At 51.2% G+C, this 16,888-nt stretch overlaps 1 protein-coding gene across 1 annotated transcript; it reads left to right on the forward strand.

Moving 5' to 3' along the window:
* Positions 1 to 49: 49 nt before the first annotated feature.
* On the forward strand, positions 50 to 13,165 carry UBL7 (ubiquitin like 7). Its single transcript, XM_045795206.2, has 11 exons — positions 50 to 150; positions 1,719 to 1,931; positions 2,890 to 3,009; positions 6,660 to 6,742; positions 7,538 to 7,622; positions 8,145 to 8,202; positions 8,946 to 9,079; positions 9,341 to 9,390; positions 9,616 to 9,783; positions 10,332 to 10,454; positions 12,916 to 13,165. Exons 2-11 carry the CDS (start codon positions 1,748 to 1,750, stop codon positions 13,051 to 13,053), a joined length of 1,143 nt encoding a protein of 380 aa, XP_045651162.1. The 5' UTR covers positions 50 to 150; positions 1,719 to 1,747; the 3' UTR covers positions 13,054 to 13,165.
* The last annotated feature ends 3,723 nt before the right edge of the window (positions 13,166 to 16,888 follow it).

The following is a 16,888-nucleotide window of genomic DNA, read 5'->3' on the forward strand; positions in this document are numbered from 1 at the left end:
CTCCACTAGCCTACAGGGGCCTCAGAAGGGGCGGGGCTGCAGCAGAAACTGCAACTCCCAGAGTGCAGCGCAGGGCTTCCGGCTTCCGGCGAGTGGACCGGAGTGTGTTTACACCGGCGGCTCTGCGGCCGGGTTCCTTCCGCGGGACGGGTGAGGGCGCCGGGCCCCGGGCCGCGCGGGCTGGAAGTGTGTTTACTAGTTAGCTGGTTCCGTGGGAGCGGTGGGGTCGTCACCTAAAAGATAGTGTCCCTGCCCCACTATTAGCGGTCTGTAACCTTGGGCCAGTGACTTCACCTTTCTGAGTTTCGGTTCCCTCGTTTGTAATATGTGGATGATAATAATGCCTGTCTCAGGGAACAATTGTGAGGATTAAATGTGATATGGTATATAAAAAGACCTATTTATTCTCATAAACCTGAACACTATTAAAGTAGATCGGTACCTTGAGGATTCCTTGGGGTCTGCTGTGCAGCCTCGAAGCCACATGGCCTTTAACATTTTTTATTTTATTTATTATTTTTTTTTTTTTTTTACAGTCTTGCCTGCTAGAGGCCTCTTTGGAAGCACTAATGATTATAACGAGGGCTTGCTTTGTCCTATGAGATTCCTCCGCCCTCGGAGTTCCTGATTCATTTTCTGGGCACATTTGCGAAGCATTGGGACAATAAAGGCAAAAATTCTAGTCTTTGCTTTCCAGGGCCTCCTAGAATGGGTTGGGGGTGGAGGGTTGAGAATTAAATAGGTATTTGTAACGCTTTGCCCTGAGAGAACTCAGGGAATGTGAGAACTCAGAGGAAAGGGAGAGGGGACTGAGAATGTTGTATTTGAGTTGATTTTGGTTGGAGTTTGCTAAGAGACCTAAGAGAGGAGGAATACCTGCAGTGTGAGTGAAGGCTTCCTGGGGGTTGGACTTCGATGCTGGGGAGGTTAGGGTAGGGCAGGGCTCTGTTTGGGGAGGAAGGCCAGCAGAGGGAACAGAAAGAATGTTGTCATAAGCCAGGCTGTGGAGTTTAGACTTATTCATAGAAGTGGTTTGGAGTCATTGGAGGAGTTCTAAGCAGAGGAATGACTTGATAAGGTCTGTGTTTTAAAGCGATGATTAACTGTGGAGAACAAACAGATGGTTACCAGAAGGGAGCTGGGTGGGGGGATGGGTGAACTAGGTGATAGGGCTTAAGAATACATTTAATCAGGATGAGCAGTGAGTAATGTATAGAATTGTCAGATCGCTGAATTGTACACCTGAAAGGAATACAACACTGTATGTTAACTATACTGAGTTGAAAAAAATAAAGTGATGAGTTGGCTTGCGGCATGGATATTTGATAGGGAGAGAGGCAAGAGGCAGGGAGCTTGTTATAAAGCTATCGCAGTTCAAGAAGAGTTGATGAAGAAAATTGGAAATAAGGAGCATACATTAGGGAGAGGGTTGGATGATCTCATTTGAACCTCACAACATTCCTATTAGGTGAGGTGGTGTTTTTATGTCCACTTTAAAGATGAAGGAACTGAGGCCTAGAGAGCTGAAGTTTTGTGCTGTTTATCATAGGATGAGTAAGGAGAGGACCCCAGATTCTAGTTCTGGCCTCCCGATGTTGCATCTTGTGTTTTTCCAACAGTGTCACACTGAATTAGCTTTTATTCAACCCCTTGGTGGGGTGGGGGTGGTGCAGGGTGGTGGTCTGCGCTTTAACTACTAAGGCTTTGTTCCTTTACAGGGAGAAAGAGAGAGCGCGAAAGAGAGAGGATGTCTCTCTCAGATTGGCACCTGGCGGTGAAGCTGGCTGACCAGCCACTTGCCCCAAAGTCTATTCTCCAGTTGCCAGAGTCAGAGCTGGGTGAATACTCACTGGGGGGCTACAGTATTTCATTTCTGAAGCAGCTCATTGCTGGCAAACTCCAGGAGTCTGTTCCAGACCCTGAGCTGATTGGTGAGTCTCTGTGGACTGGGAATGGGCTGCTGCTCTGATCTCTTTCTGGGGAGGTACTTCTGGAATTACAAGGGTAAATTAAGAGTCTGGGATTTGTTGCCTCATCATGTTACCTGTCCGGGGAAGTGAGTCTTGTTGGGTGAATAGAAACACAAACCATGTAATAAAAGCATTGTTGCCATTTCAGTTGTGTGTTATACTGAGGTACTTTATCACAGAGTTCCTTAGCTATGACATGGAAGAGCAAGAATTTGGGGTAGACTAGAGAAGGAGGAGCGCATTGTCCGGGGAGGCCCCCAGTATGTGGTATTCAAGATGGGTTTTGAGGGATGATTAGAAAGATTTTTGATTGCTTGATTCGTTAGAGGAAAGGTAATGAAAAAGGAAAGGAGGATGGCAAGGGTATCCTAGGTGGAGGAAGAAGGAATTAAATTATAAACGTAGTTTATAATAGCTGAGGGATCCGTTGGTTCATCCCTTTTTGTTGTTGCATTTTCCCATTCATTTAAATCGAGCAGTCTCCGGGATGTTAAGCTCTAGAGCTTTCCTGTGCATAGATTCTGTATTTTTTGACTTTGTACTAGCTAATGATTTTTATTAAAATCTATGTATTAAATAAGTGTACTTTTTTTTTTAAAGATTTTATTTATTTATTCATTCGACAGAGATAGAGACAGCCAGCGAGAGAGGGAACACAAGTAGGGGGAGTGGGAGAGGAAGAAGCAGGCTCATAGCGGAGGAGCCTGATGTGGGGCTCGATCCCAGAACGCCGGGATCACGCCCTGAGCCGAAGGCAGACGCTTAACCGCTGTGCCACCCAGGCGCCCCTAAATAAGTGTACTTTTTAAAGCAAGTATCATTCTCTGGCTATCTGTCCAGTCAAGATAAGTTTCTTAGGGGCAGAAATCATCTACGTTGTTTTGAGGAGCAAAATATACATGGGCCGTTCTCTTTTTAGATCTGATATACTGTGGCCGGAAGCTTAAAGATGACCAGACCCTTGACTTCTACGGCATTCAGCCTGGGTCCACAGTCCATGTTCTGCGGAAGTCCTGGCCCGAGCCTGATCAGAAACCAGGTGAGTAAGGACCCTTCGATAGGGAGAGCCCTGTAATCTCTACAAGGAAAGGGTCTGCGTGTTCTTGAGGCATGGCCTGGGTGGAATAAAAAGGTGATTTACTGAGATGGTGATGGAGGATATCGGTATTACTTACTGGATTAGTCTCCCTTGATGACAGAGTGAGATTTTGGTCTACTTGCTGTCAACACCACTAACCGAAGGGGGTTTGTTGCTCCACTTTTTAAGTTTATTACCCACTGTTTCCTAGTGGGGTAGGGAGTGTGTGTCTGTTTAAACTCCTTTAGATTAACAGTTGATTTCTCAATGAACTTTGTATCTTTTTGTTGTTGTTGTTCTCATTAGAAAAAAGCTGGAAACTCCTTGTGCTCCTGTAATGATGTAGTTAGTCCTCCTTCGCAAATCTTCCCACAAGTGGCCCTAGGCGGTGATTTATTCGGTCAGGCCCCCCTCTGCTAGCCTAGTAATGTATTTTCCTGAAGCTTGAAAATAACAGTATTGAAGTAGTTCTTGGAGTAAACTTTCAAGACCTTTAATGCCTTTTTGATTTATTAATAAAAGGTGCTGCTTAGAATTCATAATTTAAATTTTCTGTGTTTTAAAAGCTTCCCCAAGGATAAAGCTAAGCTGTATAAAAAGATTAGCTTTGTGAAACTGGCAGTTTGACATGTTTTTGTACGTTCATGATTGCTGTGATTGGTTATCAGCTTGAAATTTCTCCTCTTTTCAATTCTAAACGTAAAGGACAAAGGATCTCCTTTTGTCCACTCATGGGAAGTGAGAAAGAGAAAGGCAGCCTCTGACATTCAGGGGTTGGCCTGGCCCTCAGCGAGGCCTTGAAACATGAACAGTTTCACAGATCACCAACATCTATAAGGCCACCCACTCTGAGAAAGTAATGGATCAAGACAACAATAAGATCCCTCTCGTTTCTTAACAGAGACAAAACCCTGAACATTGCCTGCATCACAAAAATGACCCCATATCCCTGTCTCTGGCTATCATGAGTGACAGCTCCCTCTTTACTAGTTACAGCTTCAGCCTTGCTCTGGTTTCCTTCCTTCTAGGTAAGAATTGTTAAGATATCCAATCATAAAATCACCCCCACTTCCTGACAGCATTCAACCCGGAACACAGCCCTGCTTCTTTAAATGTCCCCCCACATCACAGCCAAAGCCCAGATCCTGCGTCTTCTCTAACATCATCTGGTCGAGATGCCCACACTTCCCGTGGTATGCATCCTCCTCTCTGTACAGAGCAGTAAACCCAACGCGGTCCACTGCAGGTGTGCCCCTCTGGTCTTTGGCTGGAGGGCACTGCCAGAAGGAAAGTAACATTTGTTGGTCCTTCGAGCCAGATTGTTTCTCTTTGATATCCCATTTAATCATTAGACCTGCAGGCCAGATGACAGCATTAGCATTTTATAGATGAAGAAAAGGAGCTTTAGAGAAGGTATTTATTGGGGCACCTAGGTGGCTCAGTCGGTGAAGCATCTGCCTTCGGCTCAGGTCATGATCTCAGGGTCCTGGGACCGAGTCCCTCATCGGGCTTCCTGCTCGGTGGGGAGCCTGCTTCTCCCTCTCCCTCTGCCCCTCCCCCTGCTTGCATGCGTGCACGAGCGTGCTCTCTCTCTCTCAAATAAATAAATAGAATCTTTAAAAGAAAAAAAAAAAAGAAGGTATTTATTCAAGGTCACCTACTTAGGAAGTGAGTGCAAGAGCTGGGATGTGAATCGGGTTTTCCTGGCTCCTGAGCCCACATTCTTTCCACTGGGCTGGCTGCCTCCCACTTCCAAAGAGTGAGACTGCGATTAGCTCAGAGGTGTTGTAGAGACAACCATAACTCTTAGCCGATTGCTGGCTTAAGCTATTAAGAGTCCTTTTCCTCCTTCCTTTGGCCTGGAGATTTCTTTTTGAAACAAAGGCATGTTTTATTGGGGTTGAGAATAAACTCAGATCCGAAAAGAAACGTATCATGATGGCATTTTGGATATTTTATCCTTGAGTGCTCTTATAAAAGGAAGCACATTTCTTGATCTCCCCCTAGATTAGCGCCTGTAGGAGGAGAACCTGTCAGTCCCTTCCTTCCCACCTGGATCCCTTTGATGGTTTCTGTGGCAGGTTACAAATCTCTTCAGGATCTCACTTTGCCTGCTATTCCAGCAGCGACATGTACCCTGAGCTCCAGCCACAAAGACCAACTTGCTGTTCTGTCAAAGCACTTCATTGTTTCATGCTCCCATGACTTTGCACATGTTCTCACTTAAGCTTAGGACTTTCTCCCACTAGTAAACATCTGCTTTGCCTTGAACACCCTCTCAGATGGCCTCCCCTGGGAGACGGCTCTGTGTCCTAGGCTGCCCTCTGCACGAGGGCTGTCTGCCTCCGGCTCCCAGTGCTCTAACGGAGGTCCACATCTCTGCAGAGCGCCTCAGCACGCTATTTTATCATGGGGTGTTTGTGGGTTTGATCTAGTCTCGCTGCTTCCCCTGTCCCAAGAGTTCCTTGTTGTGGCAGGGGAGTCGTATCTTTTTGCCTTCCCGTGCCTTTCCCCAAACCAGGCCTGGAGTAAATTGCTTAGTACATGTTTGTTGAATGAATAAATTGGGTAATTCACTTAAGATGAATATTTTTTGAAAGACACCACTGTCCTGATTAGAAGCATAGGTAAGGACATGGTTGCTGCCCCAGACCCCGGGGTACCATTCCCCTTGCTTTGGGATGGGGGCCCCTGGAGTTGGGCAGTACACAGTGTGTATAATCACAACTAGCTGTCCTAGGTGAAGAGAACCACACTTAAAAGTGTGATCCCGTGTGGACTTCCTACTTCCTCGCCCTCCTTTTACCCAGATTTCTTCACCTGTGAAATGGACTGATGTCCTAAATAGTGAAGTAACCAAGTAAACTAAGACAGCTGCTGAACTTTCCCATGTATGCAATGAATCCTAGTGTCCAAAGATCAGAAGGGAGCTTTGAGTCTCAGCGAAGCACTTGCGATGGGGCATGTAATACAAGGTTGTTAGAGAACCCTAGGAGCACAGTGTGGTTTTTTGGGTCGTTCTAATACATTTTTTTAAAAATTCAAAATAATATAACTGAAGTCTGAAAGAAGATATCAAAGAGGAAACAATCAGCCTTGATCCTGCCACCCTTCCTAAGTTCTGTTCTTCCCTCTGTCCCCTTCCAGCCCGGGACCACGTGCACGTGGACACATTTTACGTAGTTTTACTAGAGAACATATGTACAACTCTGTGTTCTATTTCTCTCCCTTAACATATTGTGTCAGCATCGCTCTGTGTTGTTCAGATGGCTTTTGGTACTTATTTTAAATCTCTGTAGAAAAGTCTACCGAGTGGATTATACCGTCCCCCTTGCAAATGTAGGAAGTCTAGAATTCCCGCAGTGGGGGATCGATCAGAACCGTCTCTTCCATGTGGGTAGATTGACCTCTGCCGGAACTGGAATCTCTTTGTTTTAGATACAGGAGAGGCTTAAAAGAGAGCGCGGGTTTTCACATCTGTGGCCTCGGTGGGTGTTTCTGCACCGGCGCGCGTGTGCTTAGCGGGGCGCTGAGGGAGCGCGCGGGAATGCTGCTCTGCCTTTGCCCAGGGCCAGGGCCGGCTTGTAGGTAACTGAGTGTCTTGTCCCCAGAACCTGTGGACAAAGTGGCTGCCCTGAGGGAGTTCCGGGTGCTGCACACTGCCCTGCACAGCAGCTCCTCCTACAGGGAGGCGGTGAGTGCGTGCCGAGGCCCCTTCCCGAGCCTCTTGCCCGGATGGCGGGAGAGGGTGAGGGTGCGAATGCTGGTGAGTGGTGTAGAGTGGGAGCCGGCAGCCCGTCGCCATGGCTACCGAGAGTTCCTCCGGGAGTTTTTGTCATGCCTGTGGGTCTCAGTAGGGCCCTATCATCCCCCAAAGAGGCGCTCTCAGCTAGGTGTTGTTGATTCCCTCTAATGGTAATGGTACCACCTCTCCTGATATTGGCCTCATGGCATGAATGTAGTTGCAGCCAGCGGATCCACATACTGTTTCTGCTGGGCCTCGTTCTTTGACTTTCCGCTGAATTGCCTGCCCACTGCTCCTTACCTGGATTTCCTCACTGGGAAAATGCGCTGAGGTGTCTCTGTAGGAGAATTGATAAGCCAAATTAATAGAGCTGCAAACTTCCCAATATGTATGCAGACAAAATGATAATTTTACAGAGATTGAAAAGGGCTTTTGGGACCTAGAGGAACGTTTGCTCCTGGGCTCCTAAAGAGAGCTTTTATTTTGGAAGCATTAGAACTGTAGATGAGGGAAAAGAATAGAAATGGAAGGTTTACTCTGATCTTGCTTTTTTTTTTTAATTGTTTACCCTCTAGTAAGCCACAATCTTAGAGCAAAAAGAGGTTCGTCTGTTCCTGGGGCTGTGGTTCCGTTGTGGTGGTGTGTGCGTGAGCTTGTAGCGGGAGGGAGCCCTTCAGCAGCGTGCGGGTGTTAGCTGAGTGGATTGGGCTAGTCGAGTGCTCAGCCCCCCCATTTCCCCTGCAGGTCTTCAAGATGCTCGGCAATAAAGAGTCTCTGGATCAGATCATCGTGGCCACCCCAGGCCTCAGCAGTGACCCTATAGCTCTCGGTAAGCGCCGGAGGAAATGGGAGTTGTTGGACAAGGAGAAACCAGGGGAAGGCAATTACCATCTTGTCCAGAATCACCGGTCTTGTTGGGGGAGGAGGGACACCAAGACGCATTCCCTATATCCAGCCCTCGGAGAGCGGTCAGTGCCACCGAGAAATCATGGCCTACCTAACGTCAGAAATGAGACGTGAGGATGCCAAATGGGGGCAGCAGTAAGCCCCCAGCAGGGAAGACTTCCTGCACTCATTGGTGGCTTAGGGAAGAACCCAGACGTATGGGGAAGAGAGGCTGGCGTGTTAGTCCGAGGCGTGTGACCTAAGTGCAGGGGGAGGCAGTGAGAGGGGCACAAGATGAAGAACACCTGGCTTGTGCTTCTTGGTGTTTCGTTTACCGTCTTCTCATGGGAGCTGCTTTGTGATCCTATGTCCCTCTCGAGCCGGTTGTTCTGAGGCCTACAGCCTCTTTACCCTCCTGGATCTGGCTAGATTCCCAGTCTCTGAGGTGAGCCCTGTTCTCCTTCAGGCGTTCTCCAGGACAAGGACCTCTTCTCTGTCTTCGCTGATCCCAGCATGCTTGATACGTAAGTACACCCATCTTATTAAAGGGTCCCCTATTCCTCCCCAGATGGTCGGCCCAGAAACCTCATTGTCGTCCAGGATTCTGCTCTTTGAGCCCAACCTCATCTATTCCTGAGTCCACCTGTGAAGTATGTCAGTCAGGAGGTGAGAAAGAGCAGGGGCTACTGGTAGACCTACAAAGCTCAAGGGCAAGGACACATGGAGATGTGGAGACAAAGCAGCGTTCTGAGGGCGGTGGCTCTGCGGGCCAGGCTCAGTTCAGCTCTCTTTCTGTAGACATGGAGGAGTCTTGGAAATACTTAAGGATGGGGAAAGAAGCAGATGCATTGATCCCTAAAATTTTAGAGCCAGAAGGGACACAGTAAAGTTCATATCCCTTATTCTGCAAGTGAAGAAAATGGCCCAACCCCGGGAAGAGAAGGGTCCTCCCAGAGATTTCCCAGAGGAAAGTTGAGATGGAGTCGAGACTGGAGAAGGACCCCTGAGCCTCCTAGACTGTGCATGTCCCATCATGCCTTGCTGGAGGGGCAGGTGAACATCTGCAGTGGACCCTCGGACCACAGACCTTGCCGCTGTTGCTGGGGGCAGAGCAACAGGAGGACAGAGCCAGGCAATGGGAGGTGCTGAGGAATTCAAAGGTGGGCACGGGCAGTGTGATTGTCTGGAGGGCACCCAGAACCTCTGTCATGCCCAGGGTGCTCGGTCCTTCCTGGTCACCCTCTGTTTCTTCCCACCTCTGTCCCAGGTTGGTGCCTGCTCACCCAGCCCTGGTCAATGCCATTGTCCTGGTTCTGCACTCGGTGGCTGGCAGCACCCCACTGCCGGGAGCCGACTCCTCGTCACGGAGCGCGACCTCCAGCTCGTACCGGGACATGCCAGGTGGGCCCCAGGGCAGTGTAACGTAAGCCCCCCTGGGGAGCCGGCCCTGGCCCAGGGATTTGCTTTACTCAGCAGCTATGTATAGCGCTGGCAGAGGGCGTTCCTTGGGAACTCTCGGTTTGAGTCAGGGAGTGCATCTGTCCTGTAATTTTCCAAGGGGAGGGATGAAAATGTGAATTTGGAGAGTATCTGAGCTGAGATTCTGGAGCTACGCCTGTGCCTTTCTGTTCTTCCTCCCCAAATCTGTTCTCCCTCCTCCAGGTGGCTTCCTGTTTGAAGGGCTCTCCGACGACGAGGACGACTTTCACCCAGTAAGTGGCCTGGCTGCTTGCCACTGAGGAGGTGGTGCCAGGGATGTGCCTCTCCCTGGGACTTGGCACACCCAAGCTAGGAGGTGGTCTTAACCCCTTTAGTGGCCAGTCTTGACCTACTCTTCCCTTCTGAGCCTGGCAGCCGCTCAGGTGGTTCCTGTAGCAGGGGCGGGGTTCATCTGGGACTGTCACAGTGCCACCTCCCTGAGTGCCTCCCTTCTCCAGAGCTCCAGGTCCACGCCCTCTAGCAGCACCCCCAGCTCGCGCCCAGCCTCCCTGGGGTACAGTGGAGCTGCCGGCCCCCGGCCCATCACCCAGAGCGAGCTGGCCACCGCCCTAGCCCTGGCCAGCACTCCGGAGAGCAGCTCTCACACGCCGACTCCTGGCACCCAGGTACGGAGGGAGGCCCTGAAGAGGGAGGCCGGGCCCTCCGGGGAGAAGCTCCCTAGCGGTACTGACCCTGGTACTCCATCTGGTTTGGGAGCCATGGTGGGGTTCTCAGGGCAGCTTGGTTGACCTCCCCCCACCCCTTGCCCTTAAGGCTCAGCCTCCGGGGTTCAGTATAGTCCAGAATTCCTTGCCCTCAGAAGAACCTCCCCTCATACAATGTGCCCTTCTTCATCCCTGATGGGGCTCAGCCATCCAGCTTAAGTGTTCCTGGTAATCGTCACTCTAGCTGCCAAGGGCATCTCTGCCAGTGCTGGGGTCCTAGGCTAGGTCAGGGGCTTGATTCTATTTCCCTGGAGCAGAAGAGGATAGAATCTTTCCTGGCCACAGTGAGCTTTTAGTTACCCCTGTGTGGTTATCTCCTGTAGGTCTCTGTTGGGAGGCAGTAGTTGGGTCCCCTAGGGACCCACGATGGCGTGCTGTGACAACAGCTGGTATGGGCTGGAAGATTGAGGTGGCTCTGAGGGTGGCACTGACTGCTGATTCGTCTCTAGGGCCATTCCTCGGGGACCTCTCCGATGTCTTCTGGGGTCCAGTCAGGGACGCCCATCACCAATGATCTCTTCAGCCAAGCCCTACAGCATGCCCTGCAGGCCTCGGGGCAGCCCAGCCTTCAGGTCAGTTTTCCCTCCTCCTGGTGTCCTAGTTACTGGCGACTTCTTAGCTACTTTGGATAGTCAGCTTCTTTCTGCTCTCCAGAGGGCCTTCTTCACTTTAGAAACAGCTGGGGCATGGCGGGTGACAGGAGAGGCTGTTTCCAGCAAGGGCTGTTGTCCCTGTGGCTTCCACTCCTGTAGCTTGTGACTGTGGCCTGACTCCACTGACTGCGTAGCTTGGATACTTGGGGCAGTTTGAGTCAAGGAGTCATTCATTCATTCCACGAGCATTGACCGAGTGTTGAGTGCATATATACCAGACCTGGGTCCAGCTCCTGGGGCAGAGACAAGCCATCATCATCCCTGCCATGGAGGTGTACCAAGCAGAGCTGATTGTCAAAGAATTAGTTAGAGGTTAGCCAGGTGGGGAAGGAGGTATTTGGATGGGAGGATGGTGTCCACGCAGAGGCAGCCACCTGTAGAGGTACATGTGACATACCCAAGCCTACAGGCCAGAAGGCAGTGTTCTTGTGGAGAAGATCCTAGATGGAGACAGTGAAAAGGGGAGCGGGAGCCCGAGCATGAAGGCCTGGATTGCTCGGGTAAGGACACCAGCCTGGGTTCTGCAGTCAGCAGGGAGCCATGGAAGGTTTTAAGCAGGGAAGGCTACCATCAGTGCTCTGCTTCCTGGGAGGGTCACCCTAGCAGCTAAGTGGAAGGCCCTAGGGACCGATGTTTGCTTGCATATCTTCGTGCATGAGCTGTCTGCTGCACTCTGTTTCCTTTGCTCCTCACCTGAGCCTGGGGGTGAGTAGCATTTCTGGAACTTGTCCAGGGTCATGAAGCCATCCAGTGGGAAAGACAGGGTTCAAGCTCCTGTGGTTTTCTCTAGACCGCGTGGCCCTGGTGGACGGTGAGGGGAACAGGAACAGGACCCAGGGACAGCTTGTCTTCTCTGTTCCTTTGTCTTCCCCAGCTAGATGCCTCCTCACTCTGCTGTCTAGCTCAGGAGCTTTCACTGGCTCCACCTGGCCTGTAAATGGGGCCGAGTTGGTTGGTGTGGTTTTTGAAAAGCCCTCCACGCCTCAGCCTTGCATGCCCGCCTCTTGAATTTGCATGTCATCCCCGCTGCCTTTTCCTTCCCACAAGTGAGCACATTGTCTTCGCTAAGTTGTGCACTTCCTTCTTCATGAGGTACAGGTATTATTAAGCTTTGCAAGTACTGAAAGAAAATGTGGGTTAATTTCTTTAAACCTTTATAGTAGAAGAGTTCTTTTGTAGCTGAGGGTCAAAATCCAGGAGCCATTACATGAAGAGGAATACATTTTGAGTTTGTAAGTGAACATTTCTGCACAGCAAACCAAACCAACCAAACAAACAAAAAACAGGCAAAGTCCTGAAGCCTAACGCACTGGGAAAAAGTCTGTAACACATTATCAGGCAAAGGGCAAACTTTCCTGGTATGGAGAATTCTAGTAATTTGGAATTAAGAACTCCATAGAAAAATGGGCAAAGGGCAGGAGCAGACTCTTTGTGGAAAGGAAATACTGATGGCCTTAAAGCCCTGTGACTCCTTAGAGCCCCATTTCTTGGAATTCATCCTGGAGATGGAGGTACGTGCATGTAGAAAGTGACGTTTGCACAGAGGCAGTCACTGCGGCGTCGTTGGTGACGGCAAAAGGTTGGAAACAGCGTGGTTACGGTACATTTTAGGACGTCCATGAGTTGGAATATCGTACAGTTATTAAAACGTCTTTACTTAGGGATGCCTGGGTGGCTCAGTCAGTTAAGCGTCTGCCTTCGGCTCAGGTCATGATCCCGGGGTCCTGGGATCGAGCCCCACATCAGGCTCCTCTGCTCAGTGAGGAGTCTGCTTCTCCCTCTCCCTCTGCCCCTCCCCCCGCTTGTGCTTTTTCTCTCTCTCTCTCTCAAATAAATAAATAAAATCTTTAAAAAGAAATAAATAAAGAAGTCTTTACTTCGTGGCATAGAGAGATCAGCGGGATACATTATGTTGGAAAAAAGTGGGAGGGGTTGCTGAATGTAGAACAAGGGTCTCAGAAAAGGGTAGATATAAGGATACATATTTGTATTCTCTCAAAAAGTAAAATAGGTTCTCTGGGGTGGGAATGGGAGTGGATAGAGTGAGACTTTTCACTCTGCATCATTCTCAGAAACAAAACTAATTTAAAAATGTACGCCTTCCCCCCATTTCGTGTGTACGTATCTGTCGGTCTATACATAGAACGGGAGAAAGAAAGTCGTTTAATTTTTTGAAATTTAGACTGTGAGTAATCTGCGCCTTCTCTTTTGATCTTTATGGTGACATTTTCCTTTTTTTAATTGGGAAAACTTCTCGTTTGTTCTCTAAAGCCTCCAGCCCCTCTGACTTTGCTGTGGGAACCCACCTTCCGCTCTGCCCCTGAGCGGGGGTTCGTAGGGTCCCAGCTGACGGCTTCTGCCCGCTCCTGTCTTTCTGCAGAGCCAGTGGCAGCCTCAGCTGCAGCAGCTGCGGGACATGGGCATCCAGGACGACGAGCTGAGCCTGCGGGCCCTGCAGGCCACTGGTGGCGACATCCAAGCGGCCCTGGAGCTCATCTTTGCCGGGGGAGCCCCATGACCTCCTGTTCCTTCTCCCCCCCCCAGCAAACTGCCAAGCTGGCTGCCTATGGGAGGCACTCCTGCAGGTGCCCCATCTCTCCTCTCCCCAATACATCTGATGGTTGACCTTCCGCCTTGTCCGTTGCGTGGCCCTTCTGGCTGATCTGAGCTGGTGGAGGCAGGGGGGCAAGCATGGCATGTGGGACTTGGTGTGTGGCTCGCCCCCGCTTCTGAGCCCTGGGTGGAAAATGTTAGACCCATGTCATGGGATGTTGTGTGATGCCCATACTGTCTTTCAGGAGAAGTTTCCCATGATAGCCCCAGACCCTTTGGTACTTTGGGGTGTTGTGGCATCCTCAGGACATGGCCAAGGCTGGAGCAAGGCTGCCACCCAGTGTCCAGGGTGGCTGCTGTATGGTCGCTGTGGCCAGAGGAGGCGTGTGCTTCTGAGATGACCCCAGGCTGGGGAGTGGCCAGGGGTACGTTTACTGGGAGCAGGTAGGGCAGCTTGCCTTCCCACAGGCTTCCAGAAGATTCTGTGTCCCTCTCCTGGCCTAGTTTCCCCAGGCAGTCTTTGCCACTGATGCTGTAATGACGGCAGACTCCAGGCCTCAGAGCGGTGCCAGGAGGCAGGGCCCTCTTCTCTGTCCTGAAGGCGTAAATACAAGAGCAGTTAAATAACAATACTAAACAACAACACCAACACGAACAGGGCTCAGCTTTCATCTTGAAGAGAGGGCACCAACCCCCAAGCTGCCGCTCCATCTGCCTGAGCTCTCGTTCCCCTTGGCACAGCGTTTCCTACTGCGTTGCAGACACGTCCAAGTTGAGCGAGTGGGTTTCATGTGCCTTGAGTACTTTGTCACATCCTTCTCCTCAGATGGTGTTTCAGTGGAAAGGAGCTCAGAGGTCTGCTCCTGCCCTGTGCCTTCGGCAGACGTTCTGTCCGCAGCATCCACAGTCACGGTCCTTCAGCTTCTGCTTGTCACTTCCTGGGACAAGAGGTCTCCCCCGTCCTAAGGACTGCCTCCTCTGTCCTTTGTTCCCCAGAGCGTTTGGCCTTTAGTCCCACAGACAAGCCTGCCGCTCTCTGCTCTGCTAGCGTGGCTCTAGTTACGGAGAGGAAGGGCAATTCCCTTGCCCCTTTGGCTTCTGTTCGTGTTGGTACCCAGCACATCCTGGTCTCTCTGTGTGACTTCCCATTTATCAGGGATGCTCTTAAAAAGAGGTACTTGGTGGGGGGGGACCCACAGTTCCAGATATGGCCTGAATAGCACATTGTTCTCTCCCTCCGCCAGAAAACGTGAAGTCTTGCTACATTCCCCTCTCAGTCCTAGAATTAATATTGAAAGGTTCGCATTGGCTGAAAAGGTTCAGAACTCACCAGGTTTCTTGGTGCCAAGCCTCTTTGTGCCTCAGTGGTCTGCTTGGAGCCCAGCTGCCTCTTCTAGGAATCTCTTGTCTTTGTACCCGGTGCCCCTGGCTTGTTTGTGGTAGAAACAAAGGCTCCTTCCATCCTCGTGGGACCACTTGGTCAAATGGGGCTGACACAGCCCTTCCTCTCCCCACACTGCTGCCTGCCTAGAGCTAGTTTCATTCTGTGGCAGGTCATACTCTGCCCCTGGGGACTGCCTTCAGAGGCACTGGCGCTCCCCCCTCCCCTTTATGCTCTGGGACATTTGGGTAACCCTGTCCTGTCCCTGGAACTGACTCCCAAATACCAGTTGCACTGCTTCCCAGAATTGAACCGTTTCCACGATTTCCCTTTCCCTTCTTTGTCAGCTCTTTCCTCCAGGGTCTTGGCAAGTTGGCTTTGCTTCCTTTGGCCACATTTTAAATAATATATGTTGAGTCTGATAAGTGGCCCTACGGAGTCTGGGGCTTTCCATGGGCCAAGGACTCCTTCCTCACCATTGTTCCCTTCACCCTCTCAACAAACATCCAGCTTCTGTTCTGTGCCAGGTAAACCTGCTGGGGTCCTTGCTGTCACAGAGCCACGTCACTGGGAAGACAGGAAAACAGATGTTTACACTAAAGCCTGATGAGAGCCCGTGAGGCAGGTCCCCTGGGCTTGGGGCTCCTAGGAAGGGGAGCTCACTTGGGTGAGGGTGGGGGTGTGTGTGTGAGGGGGAGCTTCTTGGAGAGAGTGGCGCCTGACCTAGAGCTGAGGGGGAGGAGGAATCGGGCAGGAAGGTGTACATGTTGAGTGGGCTGGGAGTGGGGACAACAGGACTCCTGTAGCCCTGTGGGGCAGGGTAGATTTTGAGGTGGGCAGAAGCTGGGTCATTTTAAGCCATGTCGTAAGGAGTTTGGACTTCCCCTAAGGACGCTGGGGCGTCACAGGAGATTTTGAATCGGGAGAGCGGGGTTTGCATTTTAGAGAGGCCACTGGCTGCTGTGGGTGAACAGGTGGGGAGCAGGGCAGGCTTGATGGGGGGAAGGCCAGTGAGGAAGCTGTGATCCACTGAGCACTGACCACGGGCTCACCGGGCAGTGTGGTGGTGTGAGGGGAGGGCAAACTAGCCTTGAGGAATCCATTCATATTGCATCTTGGGAAAGGGGAGCAAACTAATTACCCCCGGTTATCAGATGGGGACACTGGGGTTGAGAGGTGAGGTCATCTGGCCACAGTCTCAGGCATTAGGCAAGTCCGCCTTAGGAACTCCAGTCTGTCCTACACCTCCCACTACTGGCCCTGGCTGGTGCATGGGGTGGGGGAGGGGAGTGGGAGGTGCTGCAGGGTCTGACCAGACTCAGGAGCCTGGGCTTTATCCCGACACCAGAGAGCACCGTGAATGGCTTTAGGCAGGGCAGTGGGGGAGCCGGATTCTTGTGAGGTAACCTGACAGCTGTGTGGAGGCTGGATTTGTGGGAAGTGAGATTGGCAGTAGGAGACCAGTTAGGAGGCTTGCTGCCTGCAGATGGGACACAAGTGGGGGCCTTGACGAGAGCCGCAGCAGGGGGGCTGGGTGGAGGGGAGGGAGGTGAGATGTGAAAGACAGACTAGCCGTGGGGACGAGGGAGAGGGGGTGGTGGCAGGGTAGGCGTGGATAGATAGGGCAGCAAGAATAAGGGATGGGGCATGGGGTTTGGAATGCAGGGCCAGTTTGGGACATGTTGGACTCACAGTGCCATGGGACAGCCAGGTGGGGATGTCTTGTCGAACAGTTGGATGGTTCTGAGGCTGGAGACAGTAATGATCAGGAGCTCTTAAGTTGAGGACTGGGCCTGGGTCATGTGAGAAGGGAATTCAACACTTCAGGGACAGGTAGCAGGAAAGGGACTCTAAGGAGTTAGACTGTGTAGGGGTGGTGACTGGTGACCATGGAACACGGAACGGATGATATCTTCTGCTGCTTCTGGGAATGGCGAGCCCAGGAGTCGTCATAGCTGCCAGAGTGGAAGGAACTGGGCAGTGAGGGCCTGGTCAGGTGCCGTGAGCTGTCACGGAGAGACCTGGTAACTGGGGCTTGTAACCTTGGACTTGCCGACTTGAGCCATGGCGACCTTGGGGAGATGTTAGCATGGACCCAGAGCCCAGTGATAGGGGTCGAGGCCTGAATAGGTGGGGGCAGCAGAGGCAGGGAAGGGAGAGCGCTCCGGGGAGCCTTGCCTGTGAGGGGGTAGCTGGAGGGAAGACGGCTGGCAGATGGAGGGGAGATGAGGCTGAGAGTGAGCCTTTGCAGTTCAGCAGAGGTGAAGTTGGAATTGATCACGAGAACTTTTCTAGGAAGCTAAGGGGAGAAAAAAAAAGGAAGAGACCCCAAAATAGAATATGTAAATATGCAAAGATGGGTGAGTTTTCTGAACAGATCTCTTCTCCTGATATAACTCAAATTTGGCTGGGCTGGCAT

Source organism: Ursus americanus, chromosome 28 (assembly GCF_024610735.1).
Source record: "Ursus americanus isolate L20-20 chromosome 28, mUrsAme1.1.p, whole genome shotgun sequence".
NCBI classification, from domain to species: domain Eukaryota; kingdom Metazoa; phylum Chordata; class Mammalia; order Carnivora; family Ursidae; genus Ursus; species Ursus americanus.

Excerpts from the sequence above, each read along its gene's own strand:
- UBL7 (XM_045795206.2), top strand. The coding sequence starts at position 1,748 with ATGTCTCTCTCAGATTGGCACCTGGCGGTGAAGCTGGCTGACCAGCCA. Across the intron at positions 8,203-8,945 it reads GATCCCAGCATGCTTGATAC|GTTGGTGCCTGCTCACCCAG; the intron begins GTAAGTACACCC and ends CCTCTGTCCCAG. Across the intron at positions 10,455-12,915 it reads CGGGGCAGCCCAGCCTTCAG|AGCCAGTGGCAGCCTCAGCT; the intron begins GTCAGTTTTCCC and ends GTCTTTCTGCAG.